The 18,946-nt window shown below is 41.8% G+C and overlaps 1 protein-coding gene and 1 pseudogene across 1 annotated transcript; both read right to left on the bottom strand.

The window, feature by feature from the left end:
- Positions 1-3,651: 3,651 nt before the first annotated feature.
- LOC117019108 (transcription factor IIIA-like) lies at positions 3,652-12,339 on the bottom strand (annotated as a pseudogene).
- A 28-nt stretch (positions 12,340-12,367) lies between these two features.
- Positions 12,368-18,564, bottom strand: MEIG1 (meiosis/spermiogenesis associated 1). Its single transcript, XM_033100823.1, has 2 exons — positions 18,407-18,564; positions 12,368-12,715 (listed from the first exon to the last, which is right to left on the bottom strand). The coding sequence occupies exons 1-2, from the start codon at positions 18,542-18,544 to the stop codon at positions 12,587-12,589; spliced, it is 267 nt and encodes an 88-aa protein (XP_032956714.1). The 5' UTR covers positions 18,545-18,564; the 3' UTR covers positions 12,368-12,586.
- Positions 18,565-18,946: the final 382 nt, after the last annotated feature.

The raw sequence follows: 18,946 nt of genomic DNA, 5'->3' as shown, positions 1-18,946 counted from the left end.
AGAGCCATCATAAAGCTGCAGAACAGCACTGGATGACTCAGGAGAATTTTACTTTCTGGGAAACACTTCCTTCTTAGGTAATGATATAAAATACATAAAATGATGGCCACTTTTATCAAGGAAAATAGGCAGTCGATGGTGATATATATACATTTTCAGTGTTTACCACTGACAGCTGTTACTCAGCACCACAAAGCTTCAATAAAATTAGGCTAACTAATTTTGTTGAAAATTATTGCTCATCCCTCTCCTGGGTATCTACCCAAAAAACCTGAAAACATTTATCTGTAAAGATATATGTGCTCTGACGTTCATTACTGCTTTATTCACCGTGGCCAAGACATGGAAACAACCAAAGTGTCCTTTGATAAATGAATGAGTAAAGAAGATGTGCATATATACACAATGGAATGCTACTCTGCCATAACAAAAGATGAAAAAAATGCCATTTGCAGCAACATGGATAGATCTTGAGATTTTTATGCTCAGCGAAATAAGTCAGACAGAAAAAGTTGGGAACCATATGACTTCACTGATATGTGGGATATGAAACTGAAAGCAACAAAGAAACAAGACAAACGAATAAAGAAAAACAACTCATAGACACAGACAATAGTTTAGTGGTTACCAGAAGATAAGGGGGGAGGAGAGGATAGTAGAAGAGGGGGTCAAATACATGGTGATGGAAGGAGACCTGACTCCGGGTGGTGAACACACATGTGATAGATAGATGATGTAATACAGCATTGTACACCTGAAATCTATGTATCTTTACTAACCACTGTCACCCCTATAAATTTAATTTAAAAAAGTATCTATATACATATATAAAAAATTATTGCTGTTTCCAGTTGCAATTGGTAAAGCCCTTCTTCCTGATGTCAGTTTATTTTAGACTTGGCACATCTTGTGATTAACTACAATTGGGAGGGCTAAACTTCTACCCAGTGTTCAAATTTATGTGAGAGATGCTTCCTGAAGGCCCATAGTCAAGGTCCTGCATCATTTCTCAACTGCAGAGTTATCTTCAGGTAAACATATATTGACCCTGCCCTCAAGAGAAAACCACTAGAAACATCTATTTGATTGGAATCCCAGAAGAGACAAAAGAGGGAATCGGGAGAGGCAATATTCCAGAGGTAATGGCTTAGACTTTTTCCAGAACTGATGCATGACACCAGTCATAAACTGAAAGATGCCCAACCAATTCCAAGCAGAATAGATTCAGAAGAGAGCGATCTATGAGATGTGATCAAACAATACGGTGAATGTTTAAATAAAATTATTACGTAAAAGACACATTGCCATTAATCCTCCTCAAAATACTCCCTCTCGCATTAAACACACTCATCTCATCATTCTTGCCACTTTCTGGAGCAGTTTTGGAAGTCTTCTTCCGTGAGTGTTTTTAGTTGCGCTGTTGTGGCTGCCTCGCTGTCCTGAATTGATTGAAAACGTTTACCTTTCATGGTCTTTTTGAGTTTGTGGAAGAGGCAGAATTTCCATAGTACTAGATCCAGTGAATAAGGTGGATGAGGACACACTATAATGTTTCTCACAGAAATTGCCATAGCAGAAGCGACACAGAGCCTTTCCGTTGTGATCACAAAATATGGCGAATGTTGCTGCTGAGTGCCATCCAACAGAGAGGCAGGGATCTTCAATACAGGAAATGGCGTGTCGAACCTCAGTAACTGTATGTGACACGTTTCATCCTATTCAGTGCAATCAGGTGTGAGCTATGGCTGAGAGAAGGTGTGTTTTAAAGTGTGCCATAGATCTTCTTTCATCGCGTGACAATGTTCCGTGCCACACATTGCTTCTGGTATATGGCAATTTCTGTCAAATAAAAACATTACAGTGTGTCTTCATCCACCTTATTCACTGGATAAGATCTGTGTAACTTCTGGCTCTTCCTGAAAGTCAAAATGATTCAGGACATCGAGGCAGCCACGACTGTGCAACTAAAAAGGACGTCATGAAAAAGGACGTCCAGAACTGCTTCAGAAAGTGCCAAGAACAATGGGATAAGTGTGTTTGATGCGAGGGGGAGTATTCTGAAGAGGATTAATGGCAATGTGTCTTTTACTGTAATACATTTTTTAAATTTAAACATTCACCATATTGTTTGATCACACCTCGTACATATAGGTGCATTATAATAAAACTGCAAAACATAAAAAGAAATAACGATAAAGAAAAATATGAAAAGACAGGTGGTGAGGAAGTGAGGATGGAATATTATCTCAGAAGGAACAGCAATTAGACAGACAAAAATATAAAAAGCTAGAAGACAATATAATGATATCTTCAAGTGCTAAAAGGAAAACTGCTAAATTAGAATTCTCAAAACAACTTTAAGGAATGGGAGAAAATAAAAGACATTTTCAGATAAGTAAAAATGAAGTTCATCACTGGAAGACATTCTGTAAATGAAATTTTAAAGGAAATACTTTGGGCAGAAATGTAAATGATCCCAGATGGAAGATTTGAGATGCAAGAAGGAATGAAAAACAAAGACAGTGGTAAATATGGGAGAAAGTGTAAATGGGCATTGATTGCATAAAATAGTAATTGTAATGTGTCATGGGCCTTAAAATACATACGGAATTAAAATACTGGGCAAAAATAATGGATAAGTGAGGAGTGAGTAAAGGAAGATGCTTTTATTATTATCTTAGAAGATTTATTAAATGTAGGCTTTAATAAATATGTATGTTTTAACTTATAAGGCCAATCCTTAAAAGAACAAACAGTAAGTCATCTAAACTGGAAGAGAGAAATTTTTTGTCAATCAAAAAGCAAAGGGAGAAAAGTAAAGAAAAACAAACATAGAACAGGTAAAAACAAATAGAAAACACAAGGCAAGATGGCAGATTTAAACCCCAAATATCAGTGATTGTATTTTATATTATCTATTAACAAACAAAATTCTCTAGTTACAAAGCAAAATTGTCAGAATGGATTAAAAAAGAATGCAACTATATGCTGTGTCTATGAGATGTACCTAAGAAGGTATTACTCTTATGGGTTTAAAATAATTTCAAATGTAAAACCCTCACTTTTCAGGCTCTGTGGTGAGCACAGAGGAAGCAATCTGAAAGATAGGTAGTTATCCCACAGGCTATGGAAAGAAGGATGTAGCTGACCTGCAAACAAAGCAGAAAGAACAACCTGTGTCACTGCCCAAAGGACACTAATGCGGTCTCAGAGGAAAGGATAAGCATTAATCTATGACCAGAAGGCAGAGCAAGAGCAAGCAGATGGGGAGAGGAAAACTGAGGAAGTAAGCAGGGCAACAGGTCGTGAACAGCCTTGTGAGCCAGAGATTTGAACTTGATCTTCAGAACGATGAAATCAATCTTAAGATTGGGGACTTGATGTAAAGAATGATCTGAACCTGTTGAAAGGTACAATGACCAGAATTGCCCTTCAGAATGATGGCTGGAGCTACAAGGTTGAGCAAGACAAAAGTTAAGGTAGAGGCGGTCGTAATGATCTAAGGCAGAAAGGGTGGTGACCTGACCACATCACGATATGAGCAAACACGCATCGAATACGTGATGCTTTTATTTTTGATAGGTAGGTAGGCACTTCACAATAATGATGAAGGTGTTATGATTATTACCTGCATTTTGAAGATGAAAAAACTTAGGCACAGAGAGGATTAAGTGACTGACTAAAGGACACGTGTTGGTAGGGAGCAGACTCAAGCAGTCTGGCTCCAGGAGCTTGGGCAGCTGGATTCATGACGGTGAAATATTTTACTGAAAAAAGAAACACAGGAGGAGTGGGTTTGAGGGAAAGGTGACGTGTTTAGTTTGGGATGTGTTAAGTGTGAGGCCTTATAGGGAAGATTTCCAGAAAGTATTTGGCCAGAGGCACCTGGGTCTGAGGACAATATCTGGAGCATCCAGGGGACATTGGAGCTAAGGTACGGAGTGAGAAGGCCTGGAGAGAACAGAGAGCAGCGTTCTGAACTGGGAGTGGGTCAGAGATTCCACCAAAACTCGATGTGTACTGCAGACCTTTCTAGAAGAAGTACCCATTTATGGTGTACTATTTATGCTGCTGCCCAGGGCCATTTAGGGGAGAGGAGGTGTTGGACCCCGGCCCCCAAGTGGACCTGTGGATTCACTGAGAATGAATGGATTTCGGGTTAAGAGTGACAGGAAAATGGGCTAGGACAGGGCCTTGAGAATCACTAGTATTGAAACAGCAGGAAGAGAAGGAAGCTACCAAGGAGGCTTGGATGGAAAAGCCAGGCAAGTAGGAGGAAAAGTGGACAGGTGGGCCTCTTTGAGGCAGCGTGCACCCCACGCATTGCACAGCGAGTGCAAACACAGGCACGGTAGGAGGGTGTTGGGTGAATGTCAAAAGGCACCTACTTACAAATGCAACTTTATAAGGCAATTTTTAAAACTCCCTACGTGCTCCTTAAGACGCTGATGATTTTGGAAAGAGGCCAGAGTGGTAATGCTACAGACAGCTGGAATGATCAGCAAATGTTCTCAGCGAGGACACTTCGTCGTTCCCTCCGTGTGCCTTGTAACCCAGCCTGTACTCTCGTCTGAAATCTCTCCAGCACCATTGAAGTTGTCCAAAATCCCCGTGTGCCTACGGGTGGCCCTGAGAGCTGGGCCTGATGTGTCCTGGCCTTTGTTGATTTGCTTTGGCAGTACAAGTGATAACACTCTGAACTCCTGTTCTTGACCAAAGTTGTTGCCGAACATACAGAGTAAAGAACAGAGTTTACAGAGACGAGGCTACTTCATTTAATACCCCCCAAATGTAGAGAATTCGGGCCACAGAGATTTCAGACGTGTAGGGTTTCCCATCCCATCCCTTTGCCCCACTCAGACTCTCCACTGCGTGTAGACGGCTCAGGACAAGTGAGCTGTGTATTGCCTAAGAGGCCGTCAGGGTATCATTTTGCCTGTGTATACACCTTGCCCAGTTTGATGGACAGCTAGTAACCTATTGCTCTTGCTTTTAGTAAGTCTTAGGGATTTGACATCCCAGGACATCGCTGTAACCCTAATGAAACATAAAGACAAATGTGACTTAAATGTACAGTTAGCAGCTTCTGGACCAGGGTCTCTTGAAAGCTTCATCTGCAGTTGTTTCTGAGCGGACTCCTCATTATAGGAAGACACCACAGGGCAGGAAGGATCTGGGCCGACTTCTAGGATCTCAGCCACCAGGAGGCCTGGGGCAAACCACACACTCACAGGGTCGGTGTGAGAGCCGATGAGAACTGAGAACGTGAGGAAAAAAAGGAGAGGGTGTTGGGCTGCAAGGCGTCTGGGGCTTGAGTTCTAACACCCTTTGATTTCATGACTTTCCAAGTTGGCAATGCTATGTTCTATGCCTGTACTTGCCTTCCTCCCCACGGGGTCACATCCTCCTGGGGTCCCAACGCAGCACCGCAAAAAGAAAGTATGAGATGCTTTGGACTGGCGAGAAAAACTGGAGCAGAGGAGAGGGCGGTGTTTGCACCAGTCCCAGGACGTGGAATGTCACTGCTCTGACAGGCCACACTTGCTCTGGTCTGTGGGTTCCTTTTCTCTAATTTTGCTTCTCTAGGTTTCTATTAGGTTGGTGCAACAGTAATTTTGGTGTTTGCAGTTATTTTCAGCCTTTTAAACCACAATTACTTTTGCACCAACCTAATAGAAGGCTTCTCCCTCCACTGAATTCTCTCCTAGCTCCTACTTCGTTCAGTGAATGACCCCAGATTTTTAACCATCAGTGTTTCCTTTTGGAAAACTGACCCTACAGTCTGGGACTCCCTGTGATTTCAGCCAAGTCCACAGCCAAGGCCCTCTCTCCCTCTCTCTCCCTCTCTCTCCTTCATCTCCATCTCCTCCTCCCTCTTCCTCCCTACCCCTTGTTACTATACATATGCTAATAATGATAAAGAAAGGAGTTGGTCCAGTCCATATGCCTGGATTTGAAGTCGTAAAAGCATTTGATCTCTACAGCCACCCATTATCTTGATTAAATATGCCCAGAAATCCAAACCTATGAAGTTTAAAAATCAGGGAACCACTGATTTCTAGCAATATTCCTGCTACGTATATGATATCCACAGTCAGTAAAATTGCTAAACGAGTGGTAATACTTCCTTGATGGGTGTCAGAATGAAGGAAGCTGGTTTTCACATGAGATCGAAATGTAGAACTAGGCTTAGTTGCCACCTCTCTGATTTGAGGAACATATTGATTTGTATGTCTTCTGAGAACCACTTCAGAAATCACCTCCTATGCCAGAAATGGCAATAATGAGAAACCTAATGCATCCAGCACTTTGAAGAGTAGATTACAGAATTCTCTGTGGAATGGTTTCCATTTTGTATGGTTTATTTGTGCCTGGTCAAGAAGCGTCATGCTGAGATGCTCGCAAACGGCCCATTCCCTTCAGGACAAGAAGGCAAAGACAATAGAGGAAAGAAGCTGGGCAGTTGCCAGCAATGGGTCTCCAGGTGGCTCTCATTGTGGGTTTTCGGTATTGGAAACAGTTTTCATCCTTGTTATATAGGTTATGTGCAATAATGGAAGGAACTTAGGTAAACTGCTAAAAATCATTTGTGAAAGGACTGATGTTGTCACACAACAGCCTAGCCGATTGTCCCCCTGTGTCTTTCCTTGAGGAGAGAAAAGCCTGTGAGACTTTGCCTCTTTGGGACTTTGCTTATCTCAATGTTTTACACCTCATGTCTCTTTGTCTGGTCTCCAAAAGATGGTTTGCAGCCAATGACGAGTCAGATTCCCCAATGGGGGGGACAACTCAAGCCAGGCGGAACCCCGTGGAAACCCCGAATGAGCTGCCTTAGAAAGATCTGGGAAGGGGCCTTGCCCCCATTTCCCCCTGCCTGGGAAAAGCCACTGCTGGCTCTGGCTTTCCCCTCTCACTTAATTGTGAGAAGAGTCTTTAGAGCGATAAGATTAAGCTCTCTGTTCAGCTCTGTGAAACAATTTCAACATGTGATGTATGTCCCTTAAAGGAGTTGCATACCTCACCTCAAGGACTTTCTGCTTCGTCTGTTTAAAGATCAACATAATTTATTTGGGTTATTTCTAAAATGTGATAAATGAGTCTCACAGACCGTGTCAAAAACAGTAACATTCCCTTGTGTACTTACCAATAAAAACCACCAGTCGGCTCAAATCTGGGCTCCAGTCTTTCATGACTGGAGACCACTGGCCTTCTGAGATTTAAACTGCATTAAGTCTCTGTTTGTTTCTTTCTTAAAACTTAACCCAAAGCCGCCCCTTCTCCCACCCTCACTGCCCGTGTTGCGCTGGACGCGACAGCCTGACAAAATAAATTTAACATTATTAAAATACATTTTCCTTCATGCAAAAAGCCTACATAGCTATGGTTTAGAATGAATAGAAAGGGTACAGTGAGAGCTGTGAATCCAAAATGACTGAGTTCAGCCAGCTCTGTGACCTGGAGCTTGTTACTGAACCTCTCTGTGCCATAGTGGGTTAACTGTGAGAATTTGTGAATCTCAAATGTTAGCTATAGTCCTTTTGATTAGAAAGAAATATACCAAAATTTTAATATATTTTCTGTTTGGCCATGGAACCACAGGTGATTTTTAATTTTTCTACTCAGGAAAATTTCCTAAGTGCTCTTTAATGAGCATGTATGCCTTCCAAATGAGAAAAAGAAAAGGAAATGTATCCAGTGTTTCCATTTTGGAATCTCCTTGGATTCCATTTTGCAATGTATCCAATTTATTCTGGTAATAAATTATTCCTACCTTTATATTGTAGGGCCCTATCAAAATTTTAATAGAATTGTATTTTGTAAGTTATTAGTGATTAGTGGTATTATTACTAGTTTGTTATGATTCATTGAGTCATCTATCCACCCAGCTATACTAGAACAACGGTGCTAAGAGATGCGAAGACAGATAAACATTGTAGGTTTCTGCCTTCATGAACACACAGTCTTGGGGGTTGGGGTGGTAGGAGAAATAAGAAAACAGACTTCTACAACAGAGTGTGATAGAGGCTCTCAGAAGAGAAACCCAAAGAATCAGCCAAAGAGCCTGGTGAGCCCTGCTGTAGTTTGTCCTTAAAGCACTGGCCAAGGAAAGGCCTTAGCCACAAGCACGAATGACACACGACTGGGGCAATGAAATGATGATCATGATGAATTGTACAGCCACATACATGTTAGAAGTTTCTCCAGAGCTCTGGAAATATCTGTGTATGCTTTTACTTGTCTGGGATCCAGGCAACAGTGGCAGTCAGGAGATGGTTGAATGTTGGGTCTAAATCCTATAGAAAGCAAATACTTAGGGCAATGGTTTTCAACCTTGACAGCACATTAAAAATCACCTGGGGGGGCCGGCCCGGTGGCTCAGGCGGTTAGAGCTCCATGCTCCTAACTCCAAAGGCTGCCAGTTCGATTCCCACATGTGCCAGTGGGCTCTCAACCACAAGGTTGCCGGTTCAACTCCTCCAGCCCTGCAAGGGATGGTGGGCTGCGCCCCCTGCAACTGGCGATGGCAACTGGACCTGGAGCTGAGCTGCACCCTCCACAACTAAGACTGAAAGGACAACAGCTTGACTTGAAAAAAAGTCCTGGAAGTACACACTGTTCCCCAATCAAGTCCTGTTCATCTTCCCCCATAAAAAAAGTTTTTAGAAAAATCACCTGGGGAATTTTTGCTTTGGCTCTTTTAAAACAAAAACCAATGTCTGTGTCCCATCCCCAACGATTACGGTTTAATTGGAATGGGGTGGGGCTCAGGCATCAGTATTATTTTAAAAGTTCCTTGTAATTTTCAATGTGCAACCAGGCTTGAAAGTCACTGATCTTGAACAAATATACACTTAGTGAGCAGTTGCCAGCTTCTTGGTAAGTGCCACCACGTGCAGTTTAAGGGGAGCCATGTCATGGGTTTCAGATCTCTGGGCAAAAAAGGGTCTTCCACAGTGTTTTATACCTGGATGTCAGACCAAAGCTTGACAGCCTGGCCCTATTGCTGCTTCACTTGTAGTCTGAAATTGGTAACTGTGATATAGTTAGAACACGTCTTCCTGAAGCTTTGTGCCAGTGTCTGTCATGGAAGAGGAACAGGCAGTTCTCTCAGCAGCGAGGCTGTCGCCATCATGGACCGAGGCCTGTGGGCCAAGTCCTACCACAGAATCCTCTACTAAGAGTAGCTGGTAGTACTTGCAGACACCTTTCTCAGCAGGCCAAACACCTTATGAAAGTGGCAGAAGGGAGCCAAGAAGAAAGTGGCTGATCCATTGATAAGAAAGATTGGCATGATGTGAAAGCACCAGCTGTGTTCACCGTAATACCCATTGGGAAAACAGCCACATGGACTCAAGGAAACAAAATCGCATCTTGTGGACCCAATAGACTCTGTGTCTGCAGAGTCTTGCTGCAGAAAGATAAAGTGGCCTTCAGAACATTTGAGCTAATTACTAAGAATGTTCCAGGCAAAAACTTCCTGGCCAACTTCCTTGGAATAGATCTTATCTGTAACCAAATGTGTTCCATGGTCAAAAATGGTGGACCATTATTCAAGGTCATGTTGACTACAAGACTATGGAAGGTTGTTTGCTTCATCTGTTCTGTGTAGGTGTATATTCCCTATTGCTGCTGTAACAAATTACCGCAAACTGAGTAGTGTAAAACAACACCAGTTTAGTCTCTTATAGTTCTGGAGGCCGGAAGTCTGAAATAGGTCTTATTTGGTAAAACCAAAGTGTTGGCAGAAGGAATCTAGCTGATTCCTTCTGGAGACTCTAGGGGGAGAATTCATTTCCTTGCATTTTCCAGCTTCTAAGCTTGATGTTCTTTGGCTTTTGACTCCTTCCTTGCAGCCCTTAGACCTCTTCTACCATCATCAATGCAAGTGATTACATTGGCCCCACCCAGAGGGTCCAAGACAGTTTCCCCATCTCAAGTTTTTTATTTTTTTATTTTTTTAATAGTCATATCTCATTTTGTTGTGCCTCACTTTACTGTACTTTACGGATGTTGTTTGTGTTTTTTACAAATTGAAGGCAAGACCCTCCGCCAGCAAAAACATTACGACTCGCTTTATTGCAGTGGTTGGGAACCAGCCAGCACTAGCTCTGAGGTCTGCCTGTAACTGAGCTGGCCGGTCTTAGTCCTTTAAACAAAAGCAATTGGATGTTTGGCTGAGGGTAAGCCCTGCAACTGTCGAGAGCACCTTCAGCACAGTTCAGCGACTCTCCTGTTTCAGGCAAAGATAAGCTTAGTTCTTGTTCCCTTGGCGAAGTGATCCATCCACTGAGACGAGAGGCCAAACTCGGGTTTTCACGAGATCGTTTTACCTGGAGCTTCATTTTCTTCTTGTCGCGGCCAAGCACAAAACATGCCTCGTGAGACTTCTCTTCGTTGCAAGCATCTTGCCACAGCCAGCGTGTTCACACACATGGGCGCCTTTCCGCAAGAAAAGATAGAATGTGGCTCTGGAGAGTAAACACAGTTGCGTCGGTTCTGCCACAGCCTTTCTTGGACACGGACACACATCCCTTCTAGGGCATGAGTTTTCATATGTTGCTTCAGATACTCTTTGCATTTAAGTGATTTCTGTCGTACTTCACATATTATTTCCTCTTTATGGGTTTCTCTCACGTATTTCAGAAGCTCTGTCCATGTTTTTCCACAAAGGAACACCCTTTCTGAACTAGATATCCCTCAGGGACCTCCCCATGCTGTTTCAGCCTGTTGGGTGAAGAAGCCGAGTGTTGTTGTCCACCTTCATGGGTGCAGTGGACTAGTGGTTCATTGGACAGATGTTCAGCGGCTGACGTTTCTTAAAGGTCACTTTACAACCTTCAAAACTGCATATATATTGTTTTTGCTGAGTTGCACGTTTGCTTCAAAGTGTTTGATTTTACGTTGAATTTTTGACCACAGTCTCAAAGGGCTTTTCTCCAGTGTGAATTGGGGCATGGTGACACGGGTAGTAGTCCGTGACAAAGGCTGTGGCACCCCCTTCATGGTCACACACCATCTCTGTCCCGTGGGCTTGCACAGGTGCGCGTCCAGCTTCCAGGCCTTGTAACTGGCGCTGCAGTTGGAGGAGGAGGGGATGAACCTCCCAGAGAGCGTTGGGTGGTGGTGGGCGGGGCCAATGATGACGACTGGGCCAGGGGAGAGGCCAGCGTTCCCAGGCCACCCGGGGCCAGGGGTTCAGCAGGCCGCAACCAGCCGTGGCGCCCCGCAGACCCTACGCCCAACTCCAGAGCAGCGCACTTTCCGGGCACCATCTGAGGTTCTTTTAATTACATCTGCAAAATTTCTTTTGCCACGTAAGATAAAGTACCATATCCTCAGGTTCCTTTGGGGATGCAGCGTTGGGAAAGGCATAAAAGACGGTTGTCAGTCTGTTTATCTTTTTCACGATGTGTTTGTTCGAAAAGAAAAAGTGCTGAAGGAGGACAATTTTGAATGGGGAACACTAATGGAGCTTCATGCTGCTGTGCTTCCGGAAAACCAGGAGCTGGAGTTGAGTGAATTCATGGCTAGGAGCCCCTCTCCAAAAATCTACTCAGAGGGTAGAACTTGTAAATACTAACAAATAAATCTTAGTGAAAAAAATAGTTTAAAAGGATATCTCTCACCTAGATAATCTCGAAGCACTCAGGATTCACAAATTTGGGAGTAGTTCTTAGTCTTTCCCACTCATTAGCACTGTAGCTGTTTCTGCAGTGACTGTGGGCAGCACAGGATCACGTGGTCTAGGTGGGGAACCCAGAAGCCAAACCTGGGACAAGGCTGCAAGGATAAGGAGGTGATTCCAGAAAGAAAGAAGCCCTGACAGGTGTGCGGGAAGTGGCAGGGAAGAGAGCCGACCAATAGATAATGTTACCAGGTCAGATCCAGCTGCAGGTGACTGCTGGGGAAACTGGGTGCCAGAGTCACACACACAGCTGAGATGCATTCCTCAGGAAGTGCCAAGTTGCTGGGCATTTTACCCACCTCCTTGCGGGTCAGTTACGAGTGCAGGGCTGCTCCCAGATTCCGTAGTCCTTTGGCGGGCGGGGCCAATGATGATGACTGGGCTAGGGGAGAGGCCAGCATTCCCAGGCCACCCGGGGCCAGGGGTATATTTCCAGTCTATGCAATGAGAGGCAAAGGACTCCTGAGGCAAGAGAAAGCCCTCAGGCCACAAAATGCAGATCTGGTGGTTCAAAGTGATGGTCTTTGAAAGTGGTAAAGGCTGGGTATGTGTGTGGATGGGGGAGGGGGGCAGCGGGAGTAGAGCAGTAACCGGTAGTAACTAGCCTGACCAGTGGGATGGTTTCCAATGGGGCTATATTTTCCTGTGGTCATTTTCCCACGGTTAAAATAGTAAAAAGAACAGGACCAAGCCAGGTGTAACTTTAATGCTTCTGCAGTTATATTTTGGAACAGAACAGGGTGATGAATAGATACCAAATTTCAAGGCTTCTGGGTTTCAGAACATTTGAACTGAAGTGTGCATTTTGAATTGTTTCGTAAAACGACAAACGTTTACCTGATGTGGAATGAAACAATGAGATCTTAAAAGATAATGACAAGTAACACAAACAACAGAGGCCTAGTAAGCATAAATTTTCACTTTGTGGACTTCCTTGTCGTCACATTCCCTCTGCTTGTTGTAATAATAGAAAGTATTGTCCCTTCTCTGAAGTTTCTTCACATATCCTGTCTCTGGCCAACGATCTACCTGCACATCAACAGCCAGAATACAAACATGGTCATGCTGGCTTTATGTTCTATAACATTCTACTATCAAACAGTTAAAAGTATAACTCACACCCCAAAGTTAAAGTATAAAATTAAAAACACTTGAGCTCTTTGAGAGTGCGACACGCATCCAAAACACAAGTTGCATCCTTTTACGGCAAAACAACGAAGTCGGTGCTTCTCTCTAGATTTAAATTTGTACTCAGTGGCCAAGATAGAGAAAACGTTCAAAATACTTCATTCTCCTATGTGTACAAATAATTTCAAACATTATTACTTCCTAACTTCTAAAAGTAATACCCCGGGAGGAAATTAGGGCTAAGCCCCGACCCCATTCTGAAAGCACCTAGAGCTGACTGTTGATGGCGAGAGAGTGGAGAAGGAAGCCGCTAAACTCGAGATAGCTAAGGTCCATATGTATTTCCTCATGTCCATATTTCAAGTTCACTTTTTAAAAAAAATTTCTTTTTTATTGGGGAATATTGGGGAACAGTGTGTTTTTCCAGGACCCATCAGCTCCAAGTCAAGTCGTTGTCCTTCAATCTACTTGTGGAGGGCACAGCTCAGCTCCAAGTCCGGTGGCCGTTTTCAATCTAGTTGCAGGAGGCACAGCCCACCATCCCATGTGGGAATTGAACCGGCAACTTTGTTGTTAAGAGCTCATGCTCTAACTAACTGAGCCATCTGGCCACCCCACTGGCAGCTCAGCAGCAGCTCATTGTCTTCAATCTAGTTGTGGAGGGTGCAGCTCACTGGCCCATGTGGGAATCGAACCGGCAACCCTGTTGTTAAGAACTCGTGCTTTAACCAACTGAACCATCCAGCTGCCCCTCAAGTTCACTTTGAAACTCAACTTTTAATAGAAATTTGAGGTCATGAGTATAGTCCTCAGCAATCTTTTCTCACCTCCCCCCACGATTCTTTCTTGTATGTCATATGAGTTTGCTTACTTTATCATTTGGCCTGAGTGAGTCTGGACAATTTTCTTCCCCTCCTCTCCAGGTTCGTGTTATACCTTCTTAATCAGGTCAGTGCACTTCTGTTGGATATGTTTCTTCTGGATTTTGTGAGATGTACTCTCTCATTGTCAAAAATCTAATATTCAAGATTCATGGTCTAGAAAACCAAATATTGTTCTTCAGCATTATCTCTATAGGCAGCTCTTCACTCCTCACATTCTCCACTTATAAAGCACAACTTTCGTTTTTTATTTAATTTTTATTAAATTTATTGGGGTGACATTGGTTAGTTAAATTATATAGGTTTAAAGTGAACAATTCTATAATACATCATCTATCTGCTGCATTGTGTGTTCACCACCCAGAGTCAGTTCTCCTTCCATCACCATACATTTGACCCCCTTATCCCTCTTTGACAACCCCCCTCCGCCCTTAGCCTCTGGTAACCACTAAACTGTTGTCTGTATCTATGAATTTTTATTTGTTTTTCTTGTTTGTTTATTGCTTTCAGTTTTATATCCCACATATGAATGAAGTCTTATGGTTCTTGACTTTTTCTGTCTGACTTATTTTGCTTAGCATGATAATCTCAAGATCCATCCACTTCTTTTTTGTCACAACTTTTTTGGACAACTTTTGCCACGTTGTCACAAATAGCAGTGTTTCATCTTTCCTTATGGCCGAGTAATATTCCATTTGCGTGCATGTACCACATCTTCTCTATCCAATCATCTACAGAGGGACACTTTGGTTGTTTCCATGTCTTGGCCACTGTGCATAATGCTGCAGTGAACATAGGGGATATATATATATATATATATATATATATATATATATATATATATATATATATAAAATCTTTGCAGATAAATGTTTTCAGATTTTTTGGGTAGATACCCAGGAGAGGGATGGCTGGGTCACATGGCAGCTCCCTTCTTAATTTTTTGAGGACCTCCATACTGTTTTCCACAGTGGCTGCACCAATTTACCTTCCCCCCAGCAGTGTATGAGAGTTCCTTTTTCTCCACAGCCTCTCCAACACTTGTTATTATTTGTCTCGTTGATAATAGCCATTCTAACAGGCATGAGATGGTATCTCATGGTGGTTTTGATTTACATTTCCCTAAAGCTAGTGAAGTTGAGCATTTTTTCATATATCTCTTGGCCGTTTGTATGTCTTCTTGGGAGAAGTGTCTGTTCAGATCCTCGGACCATTTTTTAATTGGATTGTTTCTTTTTTTGTTGTTGCGTTGTATGTGTTCTTTATACATGTTGCATATAAGCCCCTTACTGGAGGTATTGTTTGCAAATATCTTCTCCCATTCAATTGGTTCCATCTTTGTTTTGGTGATGGTTTCTTTGGCTGTGCAGAAGCTTTTAAGTTTGATATAATCCTATTCCTTTATTTTTGCTTTTATTTCCCTTGCCTTTAAGATCAAATTCATAAAATCCTCTCTGAACCCACGGTCCATAAGTTTAGAACCTATGCTTTCTTCTATGAAATTTACTGTTTCAGGTCTTATGTTTAAGTCTTTGATCCATTTTGAGTTTAATTTTAAGCCACAACTTTCAATTGGAATATCCATACAAAGGAATACATGTCCTTATTTCTAAACAGTGTGTTTTCATTTTCTTCTGGTGTCTCATTTATTTAGGAATTGGCAAAAACAGGTGGCAGCATATCTGATAAACCTTGGCAGGCTCTCTGACATGTACAACATAGAAAATAGTCATGCTTTCTATCCCTTAGGTCAGGCCCACCTTTCGTAGTGTCCATTGCCCTCAGCAGAGAAAGGAAGGTGTTCACAAGACACCATTACAGCTCTCTTCCTCTTGGGGCCAGCAGCAGGTTCCCTTTCTATTACTAGGTTCTTTAACACCATCTCATGCAGTAAAGAAACAGTAAGTACAACTGCTGCTGCTTCAGAATATCCACACCACTTCCTATGGGATAAAGAGGCTTCAAACAGCTAATATTGGTTCTGTGCTTCTCAACTTCTAGACGTTTTTCTTTTTATACGTCTTTGCTATTTCATAATTTTTACTTCTTTGCTTTTTACTTGATCACTTCCCTTCAATCCAGGAAACCTTCGCTCCTGAGAATATGGTGGACCAGAGTGATATGGTCCTCAAGTCCAATCTCCTTAGGCAGGGAGAACAGCAAACACTAACACTGCCCACACCGGACAGGACAGGACAAAGAACTTCACTCACACCCTCCAGGCCACTGTCTGCTGGCAATGACATTCAAGGCAAGCCTTCAGTGACCACCCTGTCTACTCTCAAGGCCCACTGCAAATGCCTCTGGGGGCACGGAGTCTTCTCAGAGGATGATTGCCAAAGGAAACGATATTTGTCTTCCTCTGAATTCCTGTGCTTCTTTTTGTAAGACACATGTTTTAACCTGCATAAGGTTTTATTGTTCTTGTCATTTTCCTTTTTTTAAAGTTAATACATTTTTATTTAAAGAATTCCCCATATTGTGATTCCTTCCACTGCCTTCCATTCAGTTCCTGAGTTTGAGTCTCAATCCTTTTTAAAAATCATTTTTGCTCACTCCACAGCTGTCCTGTCAGGGACACCACAATTTGTTCTGGTTATTCTTAATCTTCTACTCCAAGATACAAGAATAATAAAAGCTATTCTTCATTAAATATGTTCTGTTCATTCACTCAACATAGTATTATTAAGCATGACAATGGCAGGCACCTCAAACCCGTTTTCATTTTGTTCCTGTGACAGTTTTCTGACACAGGCACTGCCATGGCCATGTGGCAGTTGAGCTCGGTGAAGTTAAGACCCTTGGTCAAGATTACCCAGGTAACATCGGGGAGAGTCCGGATGCAACCTCTAGACAGACTGTGAATCCTGTACTCTTCCCACTGGCCCACTACATTTCCTGAAGTCAGACACATGCTTATGTGTTTAATCTCCTGAAGTGCTTGGCACAGACATTTGTACATGGTACGTACCCAATAAATATATATACTACTCCTGAAGTGAAATGCAAAACCTCTCCATACCTGCCAAGTCTTACCTTGACTAGGGTTGTTCTTCCCTTAATCTCACACACACATACACACACACACACATGCACACACACACACAGACACACACACACACACACACACACACCTCAGGTGCTTTTTGGGACTTCCTCTTTAAGGATGTTCTTATTGTTCTCTTCAATCTGATTTTACGTCAATCACAACAGTATTGGACCTGGGGGTGCAGGAGCAGCGGTATCTATATGAGCACATTGTATGATCCTGGATCTTACACGGGTTTTAGGGGCATCGCAATCTTAAGGCAAGGTATGAGGCTTATTTTTGAAGGGCATTGAAATGCTCATGTTTGTGTTTTATCTGTTTAAAAGCCATGGATGATACAGTAACGAACGCTAACCTCTTGGTAATGGGGACAGAGTACAACGTTAGCGGATATCAAGAGGACGGATACAGTCAGCCCTCTGCATCTATGGATTTTGCATCTGCAGAATCAACCAGCTGCAGATCAAAAACATGTTTTTAAAAAATCCCCGAAAGGGAGTTCCAAAAGCAAAACTTGAATTTGCCACGTGCCAAGCACTGTGCCGATGAAGCAATGTGTAGGCATACCCTGCTGTAGCCGATATGCAAATATAGGTCACATGCAAATACTATACAATTTTATATAGGGGACTTGAGCACCGAAGAATTTGGGTATCTGCAGGGTTCCTGGAACCAAACCCTCAGGATACTGAAAAATCACAGTCATCAAATCTTCATTTGATCAGTGTTTTTAACTTCATTCCTCACCAGCCCTACTAATATCTGTTAAATTAATGTCCATTAAAGTTAAGAGTCCATTACATTTTAGCTCTGTAATGCCTCTATTCCTTTTCTTATCTACTTATTAAGGAAATAGTAAGTAGAGATCAAAGAGTAGAATGAAGAAGAGAATATACAGATCTGAAAAATCTACACATGAATTAGTCTGAAAAATGGTGAGTTAATGTTAAAAAGAAAATAAAAACCTAAGTTAATAAATACGTTGTTGTAACCCCAAATCTGAACATTAAAACACATTTATGAGTACAGTTATATTCTATAATATTCTTTAAAACTCAGTCACCTAGTATCCAGTAGAATAAACAAATTAAAAAAAAAATCACATTATAAACTGGTGCCATATCTAGATTTCGATGTTGTTTCTGTAAAGCAAAGTCATGTCTCTAATCTCTCAAGAAAGCCTGGAATGCACAACCAAAGTCAGGAGTTGTTCTCCAATTTTGTTTTTGTTTTTGTTTTTTTTTTGGTCACCTATAATCTCCATAATAAACAGAATTTAGCCCCTTTATAATTCATGGTCAAAATAGAAAAGAAACTGGAAAGAAATAATAGCTACACAACAAACTGAATATCTGATAATAGAATTACCGGAGCGAGGAAAAAGATTCTGCTTTTATGGTCTATCATAAAAGGTTCATTTATCAGAGCACAGTTATTCAATAAAAGCTAGAAAATTCTTAGTATTTCCATGCTGAGGGACCACCTCTTTCCCTGGCCTGTCTGAAAATCACTCTTCCGGGCCTTAGCCCCCTTATCAATAAAACGAGAGAGTTGGAGTAGAATTCCCTGTCAGTGATTCTCTGGTTCTTTGTTTTATTTTAATACTTTTCACCATCTAACAAACTCATTTTGAGTTCAGGTTTGTAAAGGCATATGTCTTACCATAGAAACTTGTTTCACTTGTTTATATTCAATTTCATCCCGATATCCTGCTTGTTGAAATCGGTATAGATTTTCTATCTCCTCCGACCATTTTTTGGCATGACTTATTGATCTTGGTTTCATGTCAGAACTAGCCATGGCTACAGAGGTCTTATTATGAATTAATTCTGAAAGATGTTAAAACAATTAATAGATGACATATAGTGTGACAATTTGGAAAGTCCCTTTAAGAATGAACAAAATTAGCATTTAAAAATAATTAGAGAGTTGAAAATCCTATTAAATATGTTAAACTTTAAACATTCAGTTCCAAGACTGAGAAAGATTCATGCTCTATTTTGGATATAAAATTAAACTCTGAAAGGTACATAGAGAACTGTTTATTTCTTCATCAAATAAAATTGCCTTCAGAGTTATTGAGTGGTGTCATAAAGGCTGGATACTAATTCTGGTGTTCCTGGCAATAGTTTACACATTTCTGAAACCACAATCTTTTTTTTTTTTTTTTTTTTTTTTTTTTAAATTTAGGGAGGGTGCAGC

Source organism: Rhinolophus ferrumequinum (genome assembly GCF_004115265.2).
Source record: "Rhinolophus ferrumequinum isolate MPI-CBG mRhiFer1 chromosome 5 unlocalized genomic scaffold, mRhiFer1_v1.p scaffold_110_arrow_ctg1, whole genome shotgun sequence".
Taxonomy (NCBI): Eukaryota; Metazoa; Chordata; class Mammalia; order Chiroptera; family Rhinolophidae; genus Rhinolophus; species Rhinolophus ferrumequinum.
This window is presented reverse-complemented; position numbering and strand designations above follow the sequence as displayed.

Excerpts from the sequence above, each read along its gene's own strand:
- MEIG1 (XM_033100823.1), bottom strand. The coding sequence starts at position 18,544 with ATGGCTAGTTCTGACATGAAACCAAGATCAATAAGTCATGCCAAAAAA. Across the intron at positions 12,716-18,406 it reads AAGTGAAACAAGTTTCTATG|GTAGATCGTTGGCCAGAGAC; the intron begins GTAAGACATATG and ends GTTGATGTGCAG.